The sequence below is a fragment of the Curcuma longa genome, chromosome 11 (genome assembly GCF_044706935.1).
Source record: "Curcuma longa cultivar G26 ecotype Majalengka, Jawa Barat chromosome 11, ITB_CL_G26_1.1, whole genome shotgun sequence".
Lineage (NCBI taxonomy): Eukaryota > Viridiplantae > Streptophyta > Magnoliopsida > Zingiberales > Zingiberaceae > Curcuma > Curcuma longa.
In genome coordinates this window covers 23,620,138-23,641,716 of record NC_133871.1, presented here as the reverse complement: position 1 = coordinate 23,641,716, position 21,579 = coordinate 23,620,138, and the positions used below count along the sequence as shown (strand labels likewise).

Below are 21,579 nucleotides of genomic sequence, written 5' to 3'. Positions count from 1 at the left end.
GGGGCTGCAGTTTTGTCCGATCCCCCCGGAAGAACGATAGAGAACAAACCCCCCTCCGCCTCTTCTCTCCCTCGAGGGAGACGATTCAGCCGCCGATCTGTGCCTACGCTTATCGATAGTCGAACTGGCGGAGGTAATTTGGCGAGAAAGATTGGATCTTCCTTCTTCTCTAGCTGCTAACACCCTATCGGAACCTTTCCCCGGCCAAAATCCCGATGGTTTTGCTGCTATTTTCGGAAAAAGTGGTCCGTCTTTGTCCCATTTGTGATTCGTGCTTTCCCGCTTCTACACCCTTGTGTGAACCCCTGTAAAATTCCCTCTTTTCGGTCGCTTTTGTGGATTTGGAGCGTTTCTTCTCGGCCGCTCATCGGTTTCAAAGATTTAGTTGTCGGAATAGGTGAATCTGACTCTAGAAGGTTTCCTGAGCATATCGGAGATCGGTCTTTGTGCTTTGAGTTTGGATCTTTGCGGCTGCAAGAGCTACGGCGTTCCTTCTTGGGGTTTGCTTCCTTATCAAGAGGGTAAAAAGGTCGTCTTCTGACATCTGATGGTGTTTACTGGGACTGCGTGTGGTCACGTTTTGAGAGATGGAGGCTGATCCTACTCATGTATTCGGTTGGATATTGTGCTCATTCTGGTAGACCACTTCATGAATTCCTGCAGCGCGCTTTGGTAGTTTAGTTGGCGGCCTACGCTCCGTGAGCGTTATCTGAACTTGGTTGTTTTCCAGGTCTGTCGCTTGCTTGCTCTTCACTAGTATTTCAAGGTTGATTTTGCTTAGATACGGAAAAGGAGGATCTTGGTTGGTGGTTATTGAGCTACAGATTGTTTACGCGCAACTTTAATATTATCTGGTTGCTTGGGGTTGCTGGTGGTGATTTGCAGTAAGAGCAATGGAGAGGTCCTGAATCTGGAAATGAGTGTGGGGACATGTTGCAGAGACAGGAGTTTGGCTGGTGGTCTGTTCCCTTACTGGAACAGTTGTATTGGATACTAGGTTACCTATTCAACCAAGGCTCACTGTGCAATGTCTCGCTGTTTTCCATTTCCTCCACCAGGATATGAAGAGAGGACAAGGAGTGACCACTTAGATTCACTAGCCGAGGTGCTTCTTTTATTGCTTAAATCAATTTGGTATATATATTCTCTTTCTTGTTCCTTCCCAAATTGTTATCGTTGGCCTTGCACTTTCTAATTGGCAAATTGTTAGGATGACTTAAAGTAGTTGTTTCATGTGAAGTTCTTATATATCAGTTTATCTTACTGTTTTGATCATGAATGAGTTGCTGATTTTATACCATGAAACAAATCATTTGTTCTGCACCTTGTTTGCTTGTTTTTCCCTGAGATTGGTAATCACAAATTTCTCCTACTTGATGAAGTGGGTCTTCCTGTCTTAGTATGAGAAACTTAAATTGATGTTGTGTGATGTATTTGAGTTAATGATACTCCTCAGATACTGTTCTGATACAAACATCGGAAAAACATATGTTTTTGTGTTCACAATGAAAATTGGGCTTAGAGTACGAAATTTAATGCATTAGATGACTTGATGAATTGTCACACAACTAGCAAAGCTGTGAACTTTATCTTCTACATCATATATGGCTTCTCATTCAACATACAAACAACAGGTCTTTGGTTGTAACGGCACATAACTACAAAAATCTAATTTCACTGTAGATGAATGTTCAAACTAGTAAAAAAAAAAAAAAAACTAGTATAATATGAAATCTTCTACAGTGGAGCTATTTGATACTCATAACGATAATTATTATGATAAAGTTTTATATTTGACATGCCACTTAATGGTTCAGCTACATGTGATAATATTGTGGCTGATAATTGACTATCTGTTTCTGCTTAATATTCTTATTTTCAGTGGCATTTACCTCATTACTTATGTTTCAGGCAGTGTATTTTCTGCTTTCCAATTCATTTCATTTTGTTGCTCTAGTCGTCTAGACTTTATGACAGTGAATGTCAAAAAACTAAGACTTTAGAGCATCCCTCATAAATGTTTGCAAATAAAACTTATGGTAGATGCATTGGATTTTGTTGAAAACCTATCCTTGATTATAGTATATAACGCACACCATTCAGTTATGTACCACCATCAAAAAACGTCTCTTAGGACATGCAAGGCCTTTTCTCTATTAGTAGTAGAGATGCATGACTCTTATGAAGTTATGGTAAAAGCAGAAGATTTGGGTGGTTTTCCAACATTTGGGCATATGACTACAGTGAATGAACTTATTTTTTTGTTTTTATTCAATCTGATAACATAAATTTATGAAGTTGATTATCTGCTGATTTTCATGGAGTTGAAAATGAGGTTATGGGGCATAGAAGTTAGAGATTGTATACTCCCGACAGTGCATGAATCAATTTGTGTAGTTGGCCATTTGTACTTAGTTGAAAAGCTAGTGGCACGAAGCTACTGTGTGCAAGCTAATTCATATCTAGCAATTTTGCCTCTTGACCTGCAGTAGGTGTATCCACCCTCATAAGTGTGTTGACCTGCAGAGTCCTTCACAGATGACTTAAATTAATCGACCTACTTCTGGGTTTGTTAAACCTTGACACAACACTTGCTCTCTATAGGCTTTTATCCAAAATCTTTATGTTTTGAAGTGCAAACCAACAAGGATGTATTACCATAACTGTTTGACTTTTAAATATATTGTGTGTTTTACACTGTAATGAAAACTTTTGCTTCTTAAAAGAAAATCAAATGATACACTCACAGTTGTTTGAGATCGTTGAAACATACTTCTTAGTCAGGTTAGACTCTTATCCAGCCATTAGAGATGAACAAAAAGAGTTATTGAACATGGTGATTTTAATGCAATAAACATATATGCATATTTCTTCTTCCAGGTATGTCATGAGTTTTCAATTTCAAAGTTTAAGAATGATGATATGTCTCTACCATTTTCTTTGTTTTTCTAATGTTAGCATGTTACATGTGGAGTGTTAAGTAACCTTGTTGACATCGAGTTATCTTGATGTATATATTTATTATAAACACAAATTCTGGAAGTTGATTCTCATTAAGAGAAGTCTCTTGAAAAACAACTTCACATCTATAAATTTGTTAGTAGTGTTGGGATGTTAGGAAGCAACATATACAAAAAAAAAAAAAAAAAGAATTATGTACTAGAGATAATAATGCTAGGAAGGAGGCACTACTAGAGAACAAAAACATTAAAATATATATATATATATCTATGAGTACTTAGGTGTATCTCTAATATATGTTTAAATGAGAAGTAGGTTGATATTTTATGAGTGTATTGCAAGGCAACTAGTACATTCAAGTTGAATTGATTAAGAGTCTAAGGTAGAGAGAGACCAAAGAAAACTTTTGTTGACAAACATGACTTATTTATTGAAATATTACTAGTAGTATAACCTTGAATTAGCCTCAATGGAGGGATGAAATCCAAGTAGTTGATTCTAAATGTTGGGACTTGCATGGCTCAATGTTGATGACAATGACAACATATATAATTTTCTTTATCACATTCTGAATTACCAATATAGACATTCTCTAATTCTGAGAACAATTAGCATAACTGTCGATGAGGCACCATTTTTAGTCCATTTATTGTGTCAGACTAGTCCCATTTATTAGGGTTGCTTTCAAAATTAATTTTTTTACGGTTTTAATGTGTGTTTGGACTGATGGTGGTGGATACTAGTAGGACTTATTCTACTCCAATTGTTGGCCAGTAAATAGATTATTAGCATCAGATATTTTGAATCACTCTCAGTATATTTTACCACACTGACTACTTGTAACTTTTTGCAATAAAAGCAGATTGTGTATTAGCCATAGGAGAGAATATTGGCTTGTTGATTCAAACAAAGCAACTCAATGGAATACACCTTCTCTACTTGTTTCCATACAAAGCATGACCCCCTTCATGGGTTTCTAGTAGAAGAAATATTTCATTTTGAGAATATGATTTTCATCTGGCAAGATGCAACCCTTTGTTTATAGTTTTTCCCACCAAGAAATTAAGATAATCCATGGGAAAGTAAATATATTATACCATTATTAAATTAGAGGTTAGTTATAGCCTTTCTAGATTTAACCATGATTGTCCAGGGTTCTGCTGCTCCTGTGTGGTACAGCTTATGTTTCTATCCTTTGTTTGTTTTTTTAGTGATTAAATACTTTTAATTGACTCACGGATGTGACTGAGAATTGTTTAACTACCTGTCGGAGGTTAAGCTTTGGAATGAAGCATAACTTTTGTTGCATCTGCTGATCAAATCCTTAAGGTGTCTTAATTGAAATTATACAGGTTGATATAGATTATAGGGTAATAATATTTAGTCGCAAATTGGCAGTTGGCTGCATCAAATTTGTCAATAGTGATGGCGCATAGATGTGTATTTATTGATCGTCAATTGTTAACTTTCAGGAGAAACGCAAAGAGAAGCAGCGTAAGAAGGAGAAGAAGAAGGAAAAGAAAGAAGGTAAAGAGAAAAAGGAGAAACATCGAAGTAAAGAAAAACGCAAGGAGAAGAAAGATCGAAAAGAAAAACACAGAGACAAGAAGAAAAAGGATAAAGACAAGGATAAAAATAGGACACAGAATGATAGGGCTGACAAAGAGAGACAGTCTCCCCTCGGAGATGTGCTTGGAGAGTGCAGCCATAAGCCCGAGGAGATTGATCATTCTAAGTTTAAGGAGGAATTGGACAGGAGGATCAAAGGTGAACAAAAGGTGGCAACAAACAGAAAGGTTGAGTGCCCAATTCAACAAAGTGTTGGCAGCTTGGGTGTTGCAACATTTTCATCCTCCATGGTTCCTCCACAAAGGCAGGTTGATTGCATGGAAAAGCCAGCTGACAAATTCAATAATTCGACTCACAGAAAAAATGAGGTGTCTGCAAGTACCATACAAAAGGAAAGAACTACAAGTGGTAAGTTGGCGCAGAAGCTTCCTAGTACTGGACAAAGAGGAAATGGTGGTGTGTCACTACCAATGGACAGTTCAGCAGGTTACCTTCATAGAAAATCTGAAGGCCTATCCTCTGCAACTTCTACGGAGATTGATAGTCACAAGATTAATAAAGTTCCCTTTCATTCTGGTAGTTCTGTGCAAAGAACAATCAATGGAATGGGGCAATCAGTCCAAAACCTTTCTGCTTCCAAAAATATCAATTCAATTAGCCTTCCCATTAAGATGGAAGGCGGAGCAGATGCTAGCAAAAGTATTGCAAGTAAGAGCCATATGTTTGCAAAAAAGGTTGACGGAATCAATCGACCAGTGGAGAAAGATGCAGATAACAAGAGTGAGGAAGAGAAAGCAAAGAACAAAGAGAGAGAAGCTGGTATTAATGGAGAAGAGAAATACAAGGACAGGGATCACGATAAGAAGACCAAGGATACAGACAAACACAAGGACAACGAAAAAGAAAAGGCCAAAGTAAAACAGAAAGTTGAACAACGACTTAAGGAACAAAATGAACCTGGAGAAAACAGGAAGAAGAGTCAGCTGGATATCAGCAAACTAAAGCCTTTAGGTCCTCAAACAGATAATTCAAAGAATAACCTTATTGATGAGAATATCAAGAAGAGGAAGGAAGCTGATCAAAATGGCTTTCTTGATGGTAAGTCATCTAAAGTACTTCTATTTTTCTGCAGTTCTGCAAGCATTCTTACTTGCTATGGTGTTATAAACCTATTTTGTTTGGTTTATATCACTATGTTTGCCATGACATTGCAGACACTAATTTGCGGCCTAACAAGGTTCAAAGAGCGAACTTTTCCACTCACCTTCATGAACAAAATGGGAGGACACTTGGGTCATCCTATATTGCTCTTAGTTCATTAAAACCTGAAGCCACAGGTAATAAACTAGCTACAAAAGCAGTGGGTCAAAAGGAACATACGACGAATGGCATCTCTGAAGCTAAGTCATCCTCAGCTGGCTTGATGCACTCAGTTGCTGTAGAAACAGATATAACCACTAAAGTTCGTGCAAGTCCTCACCCTGATTTTGTGTATCTTGAACAACTGTACTCAATACCTAAAGTGGATGAATATCCCGAGTATGATGACCAAGAGTGGCTTCTTAGGAGCCATCACGCTCAAAAGTCAAAGTCAAAGTTTGATGCCTGTGAAACTCCCCAGGTTTGGTCAGAAGCAATCAGAATTGAATCAGTGGATACTGTTGCTTTGCCTTATGTTGTTCCTTTTTGATACATGATATTCCTCTTATTTTACTTGAAGTGGCTCATTTATGACTGAAAGATAGAGCAGCATGATTCCCCAAGCCTGTTATTTCTGGTTTGAGCTCAAACATGTTGCAGATTCAACAAATGGCACACTCAAAACTAGAGTGGCTTGAAATACTAGAATAACTTGTAGTTGTTTGGTCCCAATGGGTCACCAACTCATTTAAGCTTGAAACAAGTTAAGCTTCAGTATTTCCAACGCAGGAAAACAGGAGGTCGAAATGAGAAAGTGTCCGAGTTGTGTTGGAGTATCAGATCATGTGGAAGGAGTGGCTTTGCTGCAATGTGCACAATTTTGATTTGTATTAATGTACATTTTCCAGAAAAAAAAGAAGTAATGTACAATAGAGGGCAGTTGGAAATGAAAGATGATATTTTTCATTATTATTACAAGTTTTTGTCTGACTTCATTGTTCTAGAAAGATCCGATTTGTTTTGCATGTTGATTGGAACTTTTCACTGTTCAGTAAACAGTCTCATTAGTGATGCACCAACGGTGAGTTTATTATGTAGATGATTTTATTTTTGAAAGAGTTATACTGATTGTTTCCTATGTACATGTTTCTGGAGATGACCAAGGATTTATTGCTGTAAAATAGGCTGATTAATTTTCAGATGTATTTTTTTTTATTAATTGGAGTCTTGAGGTTTAATCTATTGCAGAACTAAACTTTGGCCAATTTGATTGATTTCAGACTTAAAATTTGATTAAATTTAGTGGTTTATTGTTTAGTTAATTGTTCAATTAATGCTGATAATTTTGGTCTGTATCCCTTCAGGTTAGTTTAATTGCTAATATGGATAATATGCTGTAAAATTGAGAATTAGTGGTGAAAAATTGACTTGCAAACCGCAATTTTCATATCTTTTATGTGAAAGTATAATTCTTAAATGTTGGTCAAAATTATTTTAATATTGGTTAAAATTATTTTATCTTGTTCTAAAATTTAATCAAGTTGAAGCAACTTCAATTAATATTGGAGTAATTTTAATTAATATTAAAACATTTTAATATAACTGATATGGTTACGATAGAACAGATTTGTAAAAGAGAGTAAGAATTTGAATTTCCCATGAAGTCGAACAATACCTAGAAAGGGTAAAGGTTTGAATTTCGACGAAGTCAACAAATACCTATCTCCGACTTATTGCAATTTTTCTTTAATATTTTAATTAATATTAAAATATTTTCGTACTTGGTCTACGTCACCTATTTTTCCTCCCTCTATAAATAATCCCAATAGTCCGTCGACTCCTTTTCCCGTCCATCTTTAAACCCTAAATCCCCACATGGCCCGCGATCGCTCTCCCTCTCCCCGCGAGAAGAAGGGCCGCCGCAAAAGCAAGAAAACGAAGTACGCCGGCGACTCCTCTGATCCCAAGGGCGACAGCCAAACCCTAACTCCGGACTCAACGCCGCGGGATCCCTCTCCCGATGAGCGGAAGAGACTCGGCAGAGGCAAGGACGCCGGCGACTTCTCGACGCTGGTCCACGACTACAACGTGATCCTGCGTGGCGCTCTGGATTTCCGCCGCATGACGGGCTTGCTGCCTACCAAGTCCATCTTTTCCGCCCTTTACGACTCTATCAAGGGCAAGCTTCACGAGTCCCTGTCCCAGGAACGGGTATTTAACAAGTACCTCTTCCTGCGCCACAAGCTCAGCAAGCCTCCCTCCAATGGACAACCATACAGTGACCTCTATGAGATCGCCGCCAAGCTCTGGCGCAAGGATGAGAACACGATAGACGTGAAGAATGTTAGAAAGAAACAGAAGGCACAAAAGAAGATTGAAGATGTGGAGATGGGAGAGAAAATTGATCTTGAGGAGATGGGAGAAGAAGAGGAATCCTACCCTTATTTGGTCGCTTCTGCGAATGATTATTGGAAAGCAAATGGCTTGTCGAATGTACAGTTGGAGACAAGTTTGAAGCGGTTGGATCCCTTGAAGGCCAAAACTCTAGAGGCGAAGTTGAAGAAGCATTTCGAGGCTGAAATGGAGATCAAAGCAGAGTCGCAAAAGATTTACTGTGACATCTTTGCACTTCTGAGTGCAACATCCGAGCCTATGAGCTGAGCTCATAGAAGGATTCAAGCAATTCTTGAAGAGTAAAACCACTATTGCTATTGTGTCATTGGAGAACCAGTAAACAGAATGATATCGCGTAGATAAGATTTTGAGAGGAAACTAGCAGATCAACACATACGAACAACATTTTTGGTTTCATTTGGATCTTAATGCTATCAAGAATTTGTGCAATCTTGTGAGTTATGGACTGTCATGATGCCACTTTGGTGCACTAATGGTGCTAATCCAAGACATTAAATTTTATAACTCCTGGTTGTATTAATCTACTATCAATAATCATTTGTATTAGTGTGAAGAAACCTTACTTGCCAAACCTAGTGAAGTTTCAAGTTTATGCTATCAGGCTCTGTTTAATATTTGGAAAAGGAAGCAAGAGTGGCGCCAAATCATTGATTAAGAGCATAGGGCACCAAATTATTGGAAAATGTAGCTTTACATTATAGTTTAGATCAAACAGATCAATTGATACACTTTGTAGTAATTACATGGAAGAATAAGAAGGAAACATATTCCAGAAGAAGTTCTTCACTGTTTTTGAACATGAGCTTCGGCAGTCTCTTCCCTTTTCTCTTGCTCCTCAGACTCTGACTCGACTTTCTGTAGTTTATCTTTTAACTTCATCACCTCTTCATTTAGCATTTTTATCTCGCTAGAGGATGTTGCATCCTTGTTTTTAAACCTTTAGTTCTCTTTCTTTAGATTCTCCACTTCTTCTCAATCACTAGAGCAAGAAAAAGAGTATAGCCTGCAAAACAAATCGTAGGTTTAAGCATCCTGTGAAGTGGATAAAGTGGCATGTAATTTTCATCTTAGACACCAATGACACACTATTTAAATAATGAAATAAAGTGGCAGAGATGTTAAACGACAAGCTTGTGTGATAGAGACAAATAACCTGATTAGGGAAAGAGTGATTCAAGAATTATCTTCAGATTTGACTCTGGAAAGGGCTTTTGCAGCCGTAGGTTGATACCACTTTGTAACGACAGAAAGAAACTTCTGCAATGTAAGAGCAAATCCCCTCCATTTCAACTACATTCAGGCAGAGAAACTGTTTTGTTGATGTCCTTGCTGATCGGGTAGAGACCTAGTTTGCACCGAAAATGCTTACTGAGTATGCCACTTCTAACCATCTCAGTTTTGGAATCAATATGAATACACTTGGTAATTGTAGAACAGACCAAGTGTTAAAAAACAGAATGTCAAGTCTAGGTGTGGTTAACGGTTAACAATAAGATAGAATTTGTTGGCAGGAGAATTCTGATGATAACTAATTCTCTTTGCATGCAAACTACCCTCGTTTTTGTCATGTAACCTACTCGATGTTCCTCCTAGATCCTTAAGTGCTGGCTACTTTTTCTAAACTTGTAGGAACAACTAGAGAAGTTTGGCATTTTCCTTAACAAAATTCTGAAATGATCATCTAGAGAAACATGGGTCTATAATGTTGAATCATGAATTTCAGTCATGTCAATGACTATAGTTTAACACCACTTATCTACTGCCTCATTTCTTCGCTTGATTAATCTTAGAGGTAGACAAACCTTCTTATTTGTTCTCCACAATCAGAGATTGACCTCCACAATATTCATCTCTAATGGGATCAAAATCCTAACTCTCTTATTTGTTCTCTCGAGCATTTTATCATTGCACCACATTCGCGCGGGCACTTGCTTCTATATTAATGATGGGCATGATAGTCCATGAAGTTCTTTAGGATATGGCAACATGGAGAACAGAGAAAAAAAATCCCACAAATGTACCTACATAAATACCAGAAAAGTAATGTGTTTGTAATTGGAATTACCCATGAGCGAGGCTTCAATCAAGTGAGTCCTCCACAAGACTCTTGATCCATTGGAGTGACTGCTCCAAGCTTTGTGCCCCTGTTCTGGATCTTAAGAATGCTGGTTATGCTCGACACCAAAATCACCGACATCGTGCTTGCCAGCGTCTTCACCGTCGCCGGTCGCTTGCCTAATTTCAACTGGTCCAGCCCCTTCATCGCCAGCTCCTGCAGTGGCCCGATCTTCCACATCAAAATGAGCACCACTGCCCCCCTCGGCAAAGAGTACGAGAAACAACAGCTGAATCATCTCTCTTTAATGGCCCCAAAATTTTACCAGATCGGAGAGGTGGGGCGCCGGAGAGGCCGAGAGTGGAGAGCGGCCGCTGTTATAGGCGGCAGAGCAGCGGCAGAGTTGCCTGCAACAATAGACAAAGGAGAAGAGAGGAGGTCGGGAGAGGAGGAACGGCTAGGAGAGGGAGAGGAGCAGTGGCGTCGAAGAGGAGGAGCAAGAGATGACGTCGCTGCAGCAAAGTCTCGGAGAGAAGAGGGAGATGCTCGGGAGGAGGGAGGTGAGGGGTGGGCGGCGGGCTCAGCGTCCGGCGAGGGAGAGGCCAGCCGAGAGAGAGGGAGGGAGAGAGGAGAGGATTAGGGCACACGCTTTAAAAAGTGCATTTGTAATAATTTTTTAACGGATTTGAAAATTTTAGAAGTTTTAAGATTTTTTTGTTAATTAACCCTTCTTTTATATGGATGTCTACCGCGTAGCCAAGTCTTTTAATACGGATGCCTACCGCGTAGCGAAGTCTCTCTCTCTCTCTCTGAAGGTTCGTGTCCGTTCCGCTCTTCCTCCTGACTTGAAGCCCTAATTTTGGACTGGTACGTTTCCTTTGCTCTTTCTTGCTGGCAGTCTCGCTAGTTGCTTTCGTTTTGTGATCGAAAACATGCGGGCTGCGAATTTGTTCTTGTTTTTGGTATTCATCTTTTAAGGAAATTCTGCTGGATTCTTGCTAACCAGATGATCTTGATCTAGAAATTTGTGCAAAATTTTGATTTTGTAGATTTTTTATGGACATATTGGTTTCTACCCTTTTGATTCTAGGTGTGTGTTATTTTCCCGTGAATTCAATGATTTTGGTATGATATGATCAACTTTCTTCTTCTTTTAGGGTTCTGGGCGTGAATGAAGTAAAATAGTATGCATTTTTTCGTTTCTTTTTTATGCTCTTTGGTTGTTGGATTCCTTTGTGCCAACAAATTTGGGTTTTATCTCCTGGAATATGAATCTACTGCTGGATCTTTTTATTAAACATTTTTGGAAGTATTTTTAAGATTTTCTTTTGAGGTGCAGTTGAGACTGATATCACGCACAACATGACCACTCTGGGGCCTTCTAGGAGGATTTCAAAAAGGCGTTCCCAAGTCAACAATCGGGTCAAAATAGATGTAGTAGATATACATTCTCCTTCCCCTAGGATCTACGATTTGGAGGAGTCTTCTGGTTCCGTACTCCTTCAGGTATCACAAAGGACATCTGTTTCCATGAATTCACAGCGCATTCACCCCACTGGATGGCATCGTTGTTCCAAGAATGGTCCAAATAGTTCTGTCATTGATGTAGAGGAGATTGAGGATGAGGTCCAGCTGCTCTCGTCCTCCAAAGGGTTTCAACAGGTTGGCTCTTATTTCTGTTTCTGCTTGTTAGAACTCCTTTTAATGACCCTACTTGTATTTTTTGTCATCATTTTTAATTGGACGATCCATTAATCCAATTGGAAGAAGATTTTAAATGGATAGATATTTTTTTTTTCACTGGAGTCTAGGGATTGATGGACTTCCAGCTGGACCCATTTACCAACACAATTTATCATTGGTTTACCTACTTTAGTAGCTCTATTTCCCCATGCTAACAATGTACAAATATAAGCATTTTCTTCTCAAGACCTATCCCTTTTTTATTATCTTTGTTTCATATGGATGTGATTAAGTTAGCTAAATGGATAAGCACATAAAGATAATCCCATTTTGAACTTGGCTAGAATAATTCTTTTTCCATCATATGGTACAAATCTTTGTATTTTGTTTATTTGTTTTTGATCTAAGTGGTCCAAAACTTGCTAATTACCTTTTTTTTTATTCTGTTAACTATTTGTTATTTCACTGTGAGTGTTCAGTGTGCTGGACAATTTGTTATCTTGCTATGAATACATTCTTTTTCTTTATTATTGCTACAGGTTAGGTTTCTGAATTGCTGTTTGCCTCCTTTGTTTGCTTACCTTCAGAAGGTTCTTTTCATTGTTTTTTATTTTATCCATATTAGCTGTTCCCATAAACATAACTACACATGAAATGATACTGAATGAGAACCATAGAGGAGGATGGAAAGCATAGGATAAGCTAAGGGAAAGAGAAATATCATAGTATTCCTAACACCTTACTGTTCCAGCATACTGAAGGCCGTAGGCTTAGCACAGAGGAGGGTGGAAAGAATTGTATCATAATTTTTTGAACAGCTTGTCATTCTCACAATTTTGAGAGCCTTTATATTGTATTAATGTGCATAGGCAAGCTACTATAGACTATAATACCCTTACTAAGACAATTTTTTAGGCAATAACGACATAAATTGCTCTCCTCCACTAGAGTTCTCAACTCTATCAAGTTTAATATAGAGACACAATGAAGTTGACACTTCCATCATGATCCTGGTACTAAATGCACATGGTTTGCTGGCTTTTGCAAATGAGGAAGATTGTGGTGGTCTTTGATTGATGAATATGTTAGACGCTTAGCTGCAAAGCATATTTTTAATCATCTATGTAAATTTTAGAAAGATGGGGACACGAAGATATAAATGTGGGGTTATTATAAGATGCAAATTAAAAGCATTGTAATGCAAACCAGAAATTTAATTTGTAAAGTTATAGATTTTATAAAAGTTGATTTTGTTAAATTTTCTTGTTAGGAGGATGAGTTGTTATTTAAGGTAGCTTTTGACATGGTAATTGTCTTATTAGTAGTATCAAGAATTTTGGTAGAAGTTAAATTTAGTTTCGTTCATTTCCTATTTTATAATTAGATTTATTTTTTAGTTTGGTTGTGTTCTTTTAAGTAGATTTTTTTTCTTTTTGTGAGATGGTTCTCCCTCATGCTGCACGATTTTGTTCTTGTTAGTCTGCATTTGGGTTCAATTTTAGTACTGCATCAGTTTGGTGGCTGTGTTTTCGTATTGCATCATATTTCTATTTGGGGGCAATTAGAAGAAGCTTCAATACATGATCAAATGAGAGAAGACAGGTTAGCATAGTGTAAGCACATCAAATATTATCAATATATCTTATTGTTAGACAAGTTGAAAGATTAGAGTTGATGGTGTGATGGATAGAAGATTGAATATTACTAGTAATATAGTATTGTATTGAGTTTAATGGAGGGATAAGATCCATGTACTCAACTCTAAATAGTTAGGACTAATATGACTTGAAGATATTTCTTTTACATAAAGTACTAAATAGATTTGGGATACAACTATTTTCTATGTAAAATACTTAATATATTAGATATGGTTTCAGCAACATAAAAAATGGATAGAATAGTTAAGATGGATATACATGAAATCTAAATAAGTCTCCATGTATCTCACTCATATAGTTAGGACTAATACAACTTGAAGATGATGATGATGTTTCTCATGTGTATGTAAAGTAAAATTAGATTTGACCATATCATTATTTACTATTTAGGATGTACTATTGATTATATGAAGGTAGTTTCAGTAAAAAGAAACAAATAATGGAATATTTAAGATGGATGGGCATGAAATTCTTATTTAAGAGTATTAGGTACCTTAAATGTATTATTTAACAAGAAGGGAATATTGATGTGAATATTATAATAAGACAGAATGAGTGGTCAAAATAAAGAGAATTTTATAGAGTGCTCCCCTTAGGCTAAAAGGAATTTTCTAAAAGGCTGTCATATGATCTATCATATTTTATTTTATGGTTCAGAGTGGTGAGTTATCAGGTAACATATGCACAAAATGTTAGTGCATAAAATGTTAATCTTATAGAGATGAAAAAGTTAAAATGGATGTGCAAACTTATTAAAAGGAATAAAATAAAAATATTAATATTTGAAAGTAATTATGTGCAGCTTCAATTGATATTAAGATAGGGGAAAATTGAGATGGTATGAACATGTTTCAAGATGATCATTCAATTTTATAATAGAAAAGTTAAATCTATTTGAGTGAAAGATGTAAGTGAAGATCAAAGAAAACTTTAGTTAATTTTATTGAAAATGCGTTAATTAATTTGAATATTAATGAAATATCCATGCATAGTGCTCAATGGGAGGAATAAGGTGTGTGTATCTGACCGATTCTGTATAGTTTGGAGAGAACACAAATTGACGACAACAAAGGAAGTTGGTTAAATAGAGAGAATGAAACAATACAAAATTTTACTCAATACTCTGGGAAATTTACTTAAGTACTACTAAGACTAATGACTGAACTTTACATGAGTTACTCTTCTTTTGCTAAGTTTTCTGTAGTCTATTGACTATTTCAGTTGCTTGTGATATAGATGATTCAAAATTCATGGTAAATTACCTTGTTTTAGGCAAGGAACCATTCCAGGAGAAATCGGCCATTGACAATATTCCTGGATGAAGAACTTGACACTCACTCAAGAAGATCAGGTTTGCATTGTTTTCTTCTATCATCATTTCATTGTTGTCTCATGGCATTCGGATTAAGAACTTTTTGGATGAGTTTATTTAAAAGGGAGAGATAAGGCACTCCGAGTTCTCCCCTCAAGCCATCTTGATTGCTGCCAATAATAAACTATGCCCTTGTTGAGTCCTCCAAATCTGCCAAGAGTTGTCGGTGACGGTCAGCCATTAATGTCTGCAATTCAGCAATGGCATCAATTTTACCCAATTCTGCAAGAAGGCAAGCTTCTTTGTCGATATTTGCAACCGAAGCTGGAAGCTGGATAAAAAGCCTCCTGGACAGGAGCCCGCTTCAAAATTGAGGCAGACTCTGTCCAACCTTAATTGCCAGGAAATATCATTATCATCCTCAACTTGGCAGCTGAGTGTGTTGTCTCATAGGCTTGAAGTTATCTTCATCTCTCAATCTCTGTTCGAGGCAATGCATGGCTTTGACTAGTAGGATATTTCCACAGGACCAGTCTTCCATCTGATAACTGTTCTGTTTTTTTCTTTTGGTTTGGTGACTTTGAGTCGGGCCCTATCTAAATAGTCTCTACAAAATTCAATTTTAGCTTGAGTTTTGGTGCATTGCTGTGTTCAGCATACATCTTGCCTATCTTTCGTGATATCAACTTCTTTATTTTTTCCCCACATACCTTAAATTTATTTAACTTCTATAATTCTCTTGTTTTTCCTTGCGATTTGAATCTCCTCATTGCCTTCTTCTTAGACTCTTTTGTGTTTTTCAATCATTTCAGAATCAGTGCTTTTGGGAACGCCCCTAATGTTGCTTACTTATTGATCCAAATATTAATATGGTTCAGATGGTCCATTCTATTTTGCATCATCGTTTTCATGTTCCTTTTTTTATTTTATTTGATAGGAGAATGGAAAGCTGGTCAGATTAGGTCTTATTTCAGTTTGCTATGTCCTTAATCCTGGGAAGTAAGGTGGTATAATTAAACAAGATCTAGGTTCTATGCTTTCCTCTTAAATATTAGTTGATTTACTAAGTATATTTGTTGTCATCTTTCTAACTTCTCTCTCCAATCCCTTCATGCTTTTGGGGCCAGGATGGGAAAAGATGACCATCCTCGTGCTCCTTCTCTGCTTCTCAATGGTGGTGAGGCAGATAAGGAACTGCCCTTTCCAATCCCAATTCCATTCCCAAGTTTCTGTCTCTTATCTCTATTATGTCAAACATTTGTTGCTTCTCTACCTTGATGGCCAGTCAAAAACATTTTTTATTTGTTTTTCTGCAGTAGCTACAGAAGGAAATTCAGGAAGCAAAATAGTCATCAACTGTGAGCTTTATCCAGATTTACAGGATGACATTTCGAAGGTAATATTCTTGTATCATTTGTGTTTTGTCTTGTTTTTCTTCATTGAGTTGATTGCTTGTGAACTTTCACATAGATATACACACATATATGGGTTTTTAGGATTGGAAGATGAGATCCATGAGATATGATTTAACAAAGTAAAAGATTGTAGAAGTCAATGGAAATTAACTGTTCGTGTATAGAACAATGCTGAGTGGTGCAAGATTTCAATAATAATTTTTGAATTAATTTGTAACCCAAATTTAAAATATCAATTGTTAAATCAATTTCAAATTGGATAAAGTAGTCCATAAGTTGCTGAGTGATGTAGTGGATTAAGAATGAAAATATTCAACTTGGAACCAAATTGTAAAAAAAAAAAACCAGTAAGTTTAAAATTTTACTATTCATGCTGGATCAAAACTGAAAAAGAATTATTTTTGAGCTTTCACAATGCCCAATAATGTTGCATATTTACTTGCAGGGTAAGAAAGTGGTCGAATCCATACCATATCCACCAAAGCAACCATCTTTCACTTGCCCTATCTGCATGAACACAATAATTGAGGCGTCGTCAACTATTTGTGGCCATATTTTCTGTAAGAGCTGCATCGTTGCTTCCATTCAAGCACAGAAGAAATGCCCTACTTGTCGAAGAAAGCTCAATATGAAAAATTTCCATAGGGTGTATCTTCCAAATAGCAACTGATGAATGGAATGGGACTATCTTTTTTGTTCATTTCTAAGGGCTTCACACTCAAATTGATGATCATCTATTTTTTATTTAAAATATTTTACGCATTCTTGATGATGATGATTATTATTATTCTAGTTTTGATATGATTAAGCCAATTCACTTGCCTTGTGTAAAAAGTTTGCAAATTGACAATAGCATAATTTATCTAGTTACTATGTTATTTGTAATAGCATATTGTTATCAAAAATCTTGAACTAAGCGTGTCTGTTGAGTTCTATCCCATAAAATTGTGATTAAATTCCTTCATGCTCTCATAAAATCTCTGGTGTTGCAGAAATGGTCACTAGGGAAATATCTGCAACTATACTTCAAGTAAAGACAATTCACAAGTTTGTACATGCGAGAGCACTTTGCTTACAAATATAATTGATACAAAGCCTTCCAAATTACTCCCACAATTCCAATCCATGACAATGAGAATCCAAGTTCAGTGACACAATACCTGTGACAATTCCAAACAAACTATAGATGATACAAGTACAAAACCCGACGAAAAGAGCTCAACTTGCTGGATAGTGGGTGACTGCAATCAGGATTTCAGTAAATGTAACAATGCCGACTAAGGTGTCGACCTCTGTTGCGGCATCGGCATCGATCACCCATACATGGGTTGCCCTGTAGGACAGCATCTGTGCCATGACGGCCGCCAGAGAGCTAGTAGGCTTGCAGGTTAATGGTGCACTCCTCCCTCGAGACATGTTCCTCAATCTCCCAAATGGCATTTGATTCAGTTGACTGCTCGAGAACCCCATACTTCTGCTGCTAAACTTTTGTCTCCTAAGGGAGGCTCCAGCCACTGAATTCTCTGGTGGGGAGTTGATTGAGAAATCAGGAACAGAGTGTGGAGCAGTGCCGTAGTCATCTGCTCCTAAAACAAACTGTCCAGCTGACAAATTCGCCATAGCCCATGCAGCTGCCCAGTAGTCGCATTTCCACATCTTATAAGCAGATATATCTCCGATTATATTGTGTGTGCCATCGGAGTTTGTCTCGACAACTGCAATTGCACATGGATTGTGAGGAATCTTTAGGATAGCTTCGAGCGTAGGCGAGAAGGCATCGATAAAAGAATAGTTTGAGTTAATGGCTCCGAGAGAGGATATAGAAGACAGAGGAAGAGGAGCCAAAGCACCAAGGCAGCCGATAAGGAAACGGACTACATCTTCCCGGGAGAGGCAGCAATATTTATTCTCATGGAGTATAGAAGATGACGGCCGATCACTATTGCTTGCTCCACCTACAGATAAACTCTGAGTGTTTTTGAGCCATTTTCCATTGTAAAGAACAGAAAAACGCTTGCTGAAGCCTCTCCACATGACACTTTTGCGTACCAGGAGCCGTCTCACACCTTGCTTCATCATGTCCAGTGCATCAATTAACCTTACAGATTAAAGGAAGAAAATAGGGTAAGAAGACTAATTCATTGGAGGAAAACGTGATTAAATGGCAACAACACTTTTTTTTTTTCAATAAAAGAATACTGTATAACGCTAAAGTTTTAGTATCAGAGTCGTATCAGCTAAATGCATAATCAAAACATACGCCAGTGGAAACAAAATTGAATAAGTTAATGGAACAACAAGCTATATAGGCTACAAATATTCTGACATCTTGTTCTACCATTGAACAAAATTGAATAACATAGTGGTAATAAAAATATATAATTCTTTTTCAGAGATCAAGCAATTATTTATGACAAAAACAGAAAATCAAGACACTAAAGTCACCTTGAACTGCTTGTTACTAAACTCATTTCATGATACCATAAGTGAATTAGAGGATCAAATTGTCCATAACAAAAAATATAGTGCAAAAGCCTCACTGCAGATCTGCGGGTATACAACTGAGAAACTTAGACTAGATACCTTCCATGTTAAATAATCAAAACGAGTATACAAGGAAAAGTCACATATGGTAGCTATGAACCCAAGGAAGAGAAATCAACATGCCTAATTAATAGGCTATAGACGAAGATAAAGTAGGGATAGAGCTAATGGCGTGGGAGGATCCATATATCCAACCCCACTTGTGGGAGTGGGATAAAAGCATGGTTCTTTGTTGTTGCCTAATTGAACATATACTTATCAGTGCCTATGGCCCCATGAAGAATGTAAATCCAATCAAATACACCTGCAAAATCAGCATGCCTAAATAATCAATATTTATCTATAATCCTAGTGCAAATCCATGTCATTTAATCCACTTGATTGAAGGGAAGCTGAAGTTACATTCTAATGACTGTTGCAAGAAATTTGATACAAGTTTGACAAATTACCTAAATGCTATGCTCTGGATGCAAAAGGTACAACGTTCCTTTACAATCTAACTGAACACTTAAATTAATTTTCTAATGCATTGTCTTAATAAATATAAGAAGTTGACTAATTGAATGAAAAGAGAATGAATACATGATTTATAAATGCTAATAATTAAGGAATTTCCAAAATCCATTACAAGTTTTCAGTTCTTCATATAACAGGAACAGAGTAACTTTTCTAATTCTAATATCGTGCATGTTACACAATTATTCAATCAGTACCAGGAAGCAGGGTTTAAAATCTCGTGCCGAGCCGGTCGAAACGGGCGAAATTTTTCGTTCCGCCCGCCGACCGGCACCGGCACGGCCCGGCACCCGCCATCGCGACTCCGCAATTCCTAGCTATAGTTCAAGAATTCAGAATCTTCTAGATGCTAACTCTTTTGGGTTTCTGATTTTGTAAAGATTACCAAAGGGATTGATATTTTTTTTATTAAATCTGCTCTTTGCAGATCAGAAATCCAAAAGGCTGTTGTTGCTATTTTACAGGTAGAAGAAGATTTCCATCACACATTTAACAGACTTGAATAAGCATATAATAATCATGTCAAATTATGGTGATAATTGCATCACCTGGACAAAGAAAAGGAAACAACACACCACCTTCAAACATTCATGCAAAGATTCCCCTTATCAGTCTAGAGGAGAGTGCTTTCTAGTGGACAGTGTTTTCTATAGTTTAGTATATTTGTCAACGTACCACAAATTTCTTTAAGAAAGCCTCATCATGAAGAGTAAGATGAATCCTGTCATTCTTCAATGTTCCAATCAAACACTATAATTATGATGAAAGGAGTACATTGAGAAATTATACAGTGTAGGGTAGGAGAGAAGCAACTTCACAACATCAGTTCTCAAATATCTTGAAACAGAAGAACAAAGTTAATTGATTAGTATCGAGAATTTAGATCTGTAGATGTATCTCAGTATCTGAGAATAGTATAGAAATGCAATAAACGGGTCATGTGGACCAATATGAATGATATCAGGACATTTCAGTAATCAGCTTCAACGGATAAAGTCCCACATGATCCCACATGATATATAATAATGACCATAGAAAATTGATTACATGCATGGTCAACAATAATGCTACTAAAGAACAACACACATGACGTTGTTGGATTAAAAAAAATTAGAAAAACTGAAAGCATAATAAGTACATGTATTCTTCTTCCACATGATCAGAACTCCAGCAAGATTGGTACTTGCTTTATGATCAAGATAGGACAACAACTAAACGAATAAGATCAGAATTAGATTACAACATTAGCAAGTAGAGAACTCAAAGAGGTCAATTCGTTAGCAAAAAACACTAGTAGTTCATCGAATGTAAGAAGAAAGGAATTGAGTGATCCATAAAGCCAATAGGGCAAGTCAAATGAATAAAGAACTACATGATACATTAATGAACATAGAAAATTGATTACATGCCAACAATAATAATCGGATTAATCGCCAATAGGGCACCTTGTTGCCGGATCCCACCTCCAAATGAATAAAGAACAAGAGGTCGCGGTTGGGCGTGATCAACTCCCGGCGTCCTCATGGCTTTCCCCCCCCCCCCCCCCCCCCCCCCCCCCCCCCCGAATTTTAGATCGGATTAATCGATAATCCCAATAAACCATTAAAAGATCGCACCTTGTTGCCGGATCCACCTCCTTCAAGAGGTCGCGGTTGGGCGTGATCAACTCGGAGACCGGCGTCCTCATGGCTTTCTCCTGATCGTGGACGCCGGCGCGCGCTAGGAACAAGACGACGTCCAGCGAGTTGAGCATCCCAACGAACCTTTCAGCGGAAGGGGGAGGCCGAGGAACGGCGGCGGAATCTGGACATGGGGCACGCCAGACGGTGATGGCGCCCTCAGCGGAGTCCCCGATGGCACGGACGGCGACCTCGACTGGCTCGGCGTCGGAGAACTGGACGAGCTCCGGCTTGCCTAGGGTGAGATCTCCAACTACGTGGTGGAGGAATACGAGGGCCATGGGCAGATGGGGGCTAGGGGTCAGGAGAGGGAGTGAAGGAGGGTGAGATGGAGGAGGAGGAAGCCGGTGATGGGCTTTGATCGGGTGGAGAAGAGGGAGGAGGCTACGGGCTCGGGAAGAGGGCGAGCACTGCCGGCGGAGCGAGCGGAGGGGACGGCGCCGGCCATGGCGAGGAAGAAATGCCCATCAAATAAATAAATTAATAAATAATCGAATGGCCAATCGATAACAAGAAATGGAAAGTGGAAGAAGAGTCGTAAGAGAGACGATGACAGAGGAATAAGAATAAATATGTTATGTCCGTACATCAAGCATCAATGGCAAAGTTGTAAATAGTTATAAAAGACTAG

General features: G+C 37.8%; 3 protein-coding genes and 1 pseudogene across 5 annotated transcripts; 2 read left to right on the top strand and 2 right to left on the bottom strand.

Moving 5' to 3' along the window:
• Positions 1-6,676, top strand: LOC141836908 (uncharacterized). The gene is made up of 3 exons (XM_074724372.1): positions 1-1,105; positions 4,434-5,628; positions 5,745-6,676. Exons 1-3 carry the CDS (start codon positions 1,028-1,030, stop codon positions 6,218-6,220), a joined length of 1,749 nt encoding a protein of 582 aa, XP_074580473.1. The 5' UTR covers positions 1-1,027; the 3' UTR covers positions 6,221-6,676.
• A 2,082-nt stretch (positions 6,677-8,758) lies between these two features.
• LOC141841201 (uncharacterized) lies at positions 8,759-10,439 on the bottom strand (annotated as a pseudogene).
• A 480-nt stretch (positions 10,440-10,919) lies between these two features.
• Positions 10,920-16,978, top strand: LOC141836857 (uncharacterized). 3 transcript variants are annotated; one of them, XM_074724322.1, is made up of 6 exons: positions 10,920-11,008; positions 11,481-11,575; positions 11,648-11,803; positions 14,755-14,833; positions 16,111-16,190; positions 16,655-16,978. In XM_074724322.1, exons 2-6 carry the CDS (start codon positions 11,504-11,506, stop codon positions 16,877-16,879), a joined length of 612 nt encoding a protein of 203 aa, XP_074580423.1. In that variant the 5' UTR covers positions 10,920-11,008; positions 11,481-11,503; the 3' UTR covers positions 16,880-16,978. The 3 variants fall into 3 exon arrangements, with proteins under 3 accessions (XP_074580423.1, XP_074580422.1, XP_074580421.1); XM_074724321.1 differs by having other exon boundaries at positions 11,481-11,803; positions 16,114-16,190; XM_074724320.1 differs by having other exon boundaries at positions 11,481-11,803.
• A 279-nt stretch (positions 16,979-17,257) lies between these two features.
• On the bottom strand, positions 17,258-21,442 carry LOC141839723 (CBS domain-containing protein CBSX6-like). Its single transcript, XM_074727542.1, has 2 exons — positions 20,886-21,442; positions 17,258-18,307 (listed from the first exon to the last, which is right to left on the bottom strand). The coding sequence occupies exons 1-2, from the start codon at positions 21,227-21,229 to the stop codon at positions 17,428-17,430; spliced, it is 1,224 nt and encodes a 407-aa protein (XP_074583643.1). The 5' UTR covers positions 21,230-21,442; the 3' UTR covers positions 17,258-17,427.
• Positions 21,443-21,579: the final 137 nt, after the last annotated feature.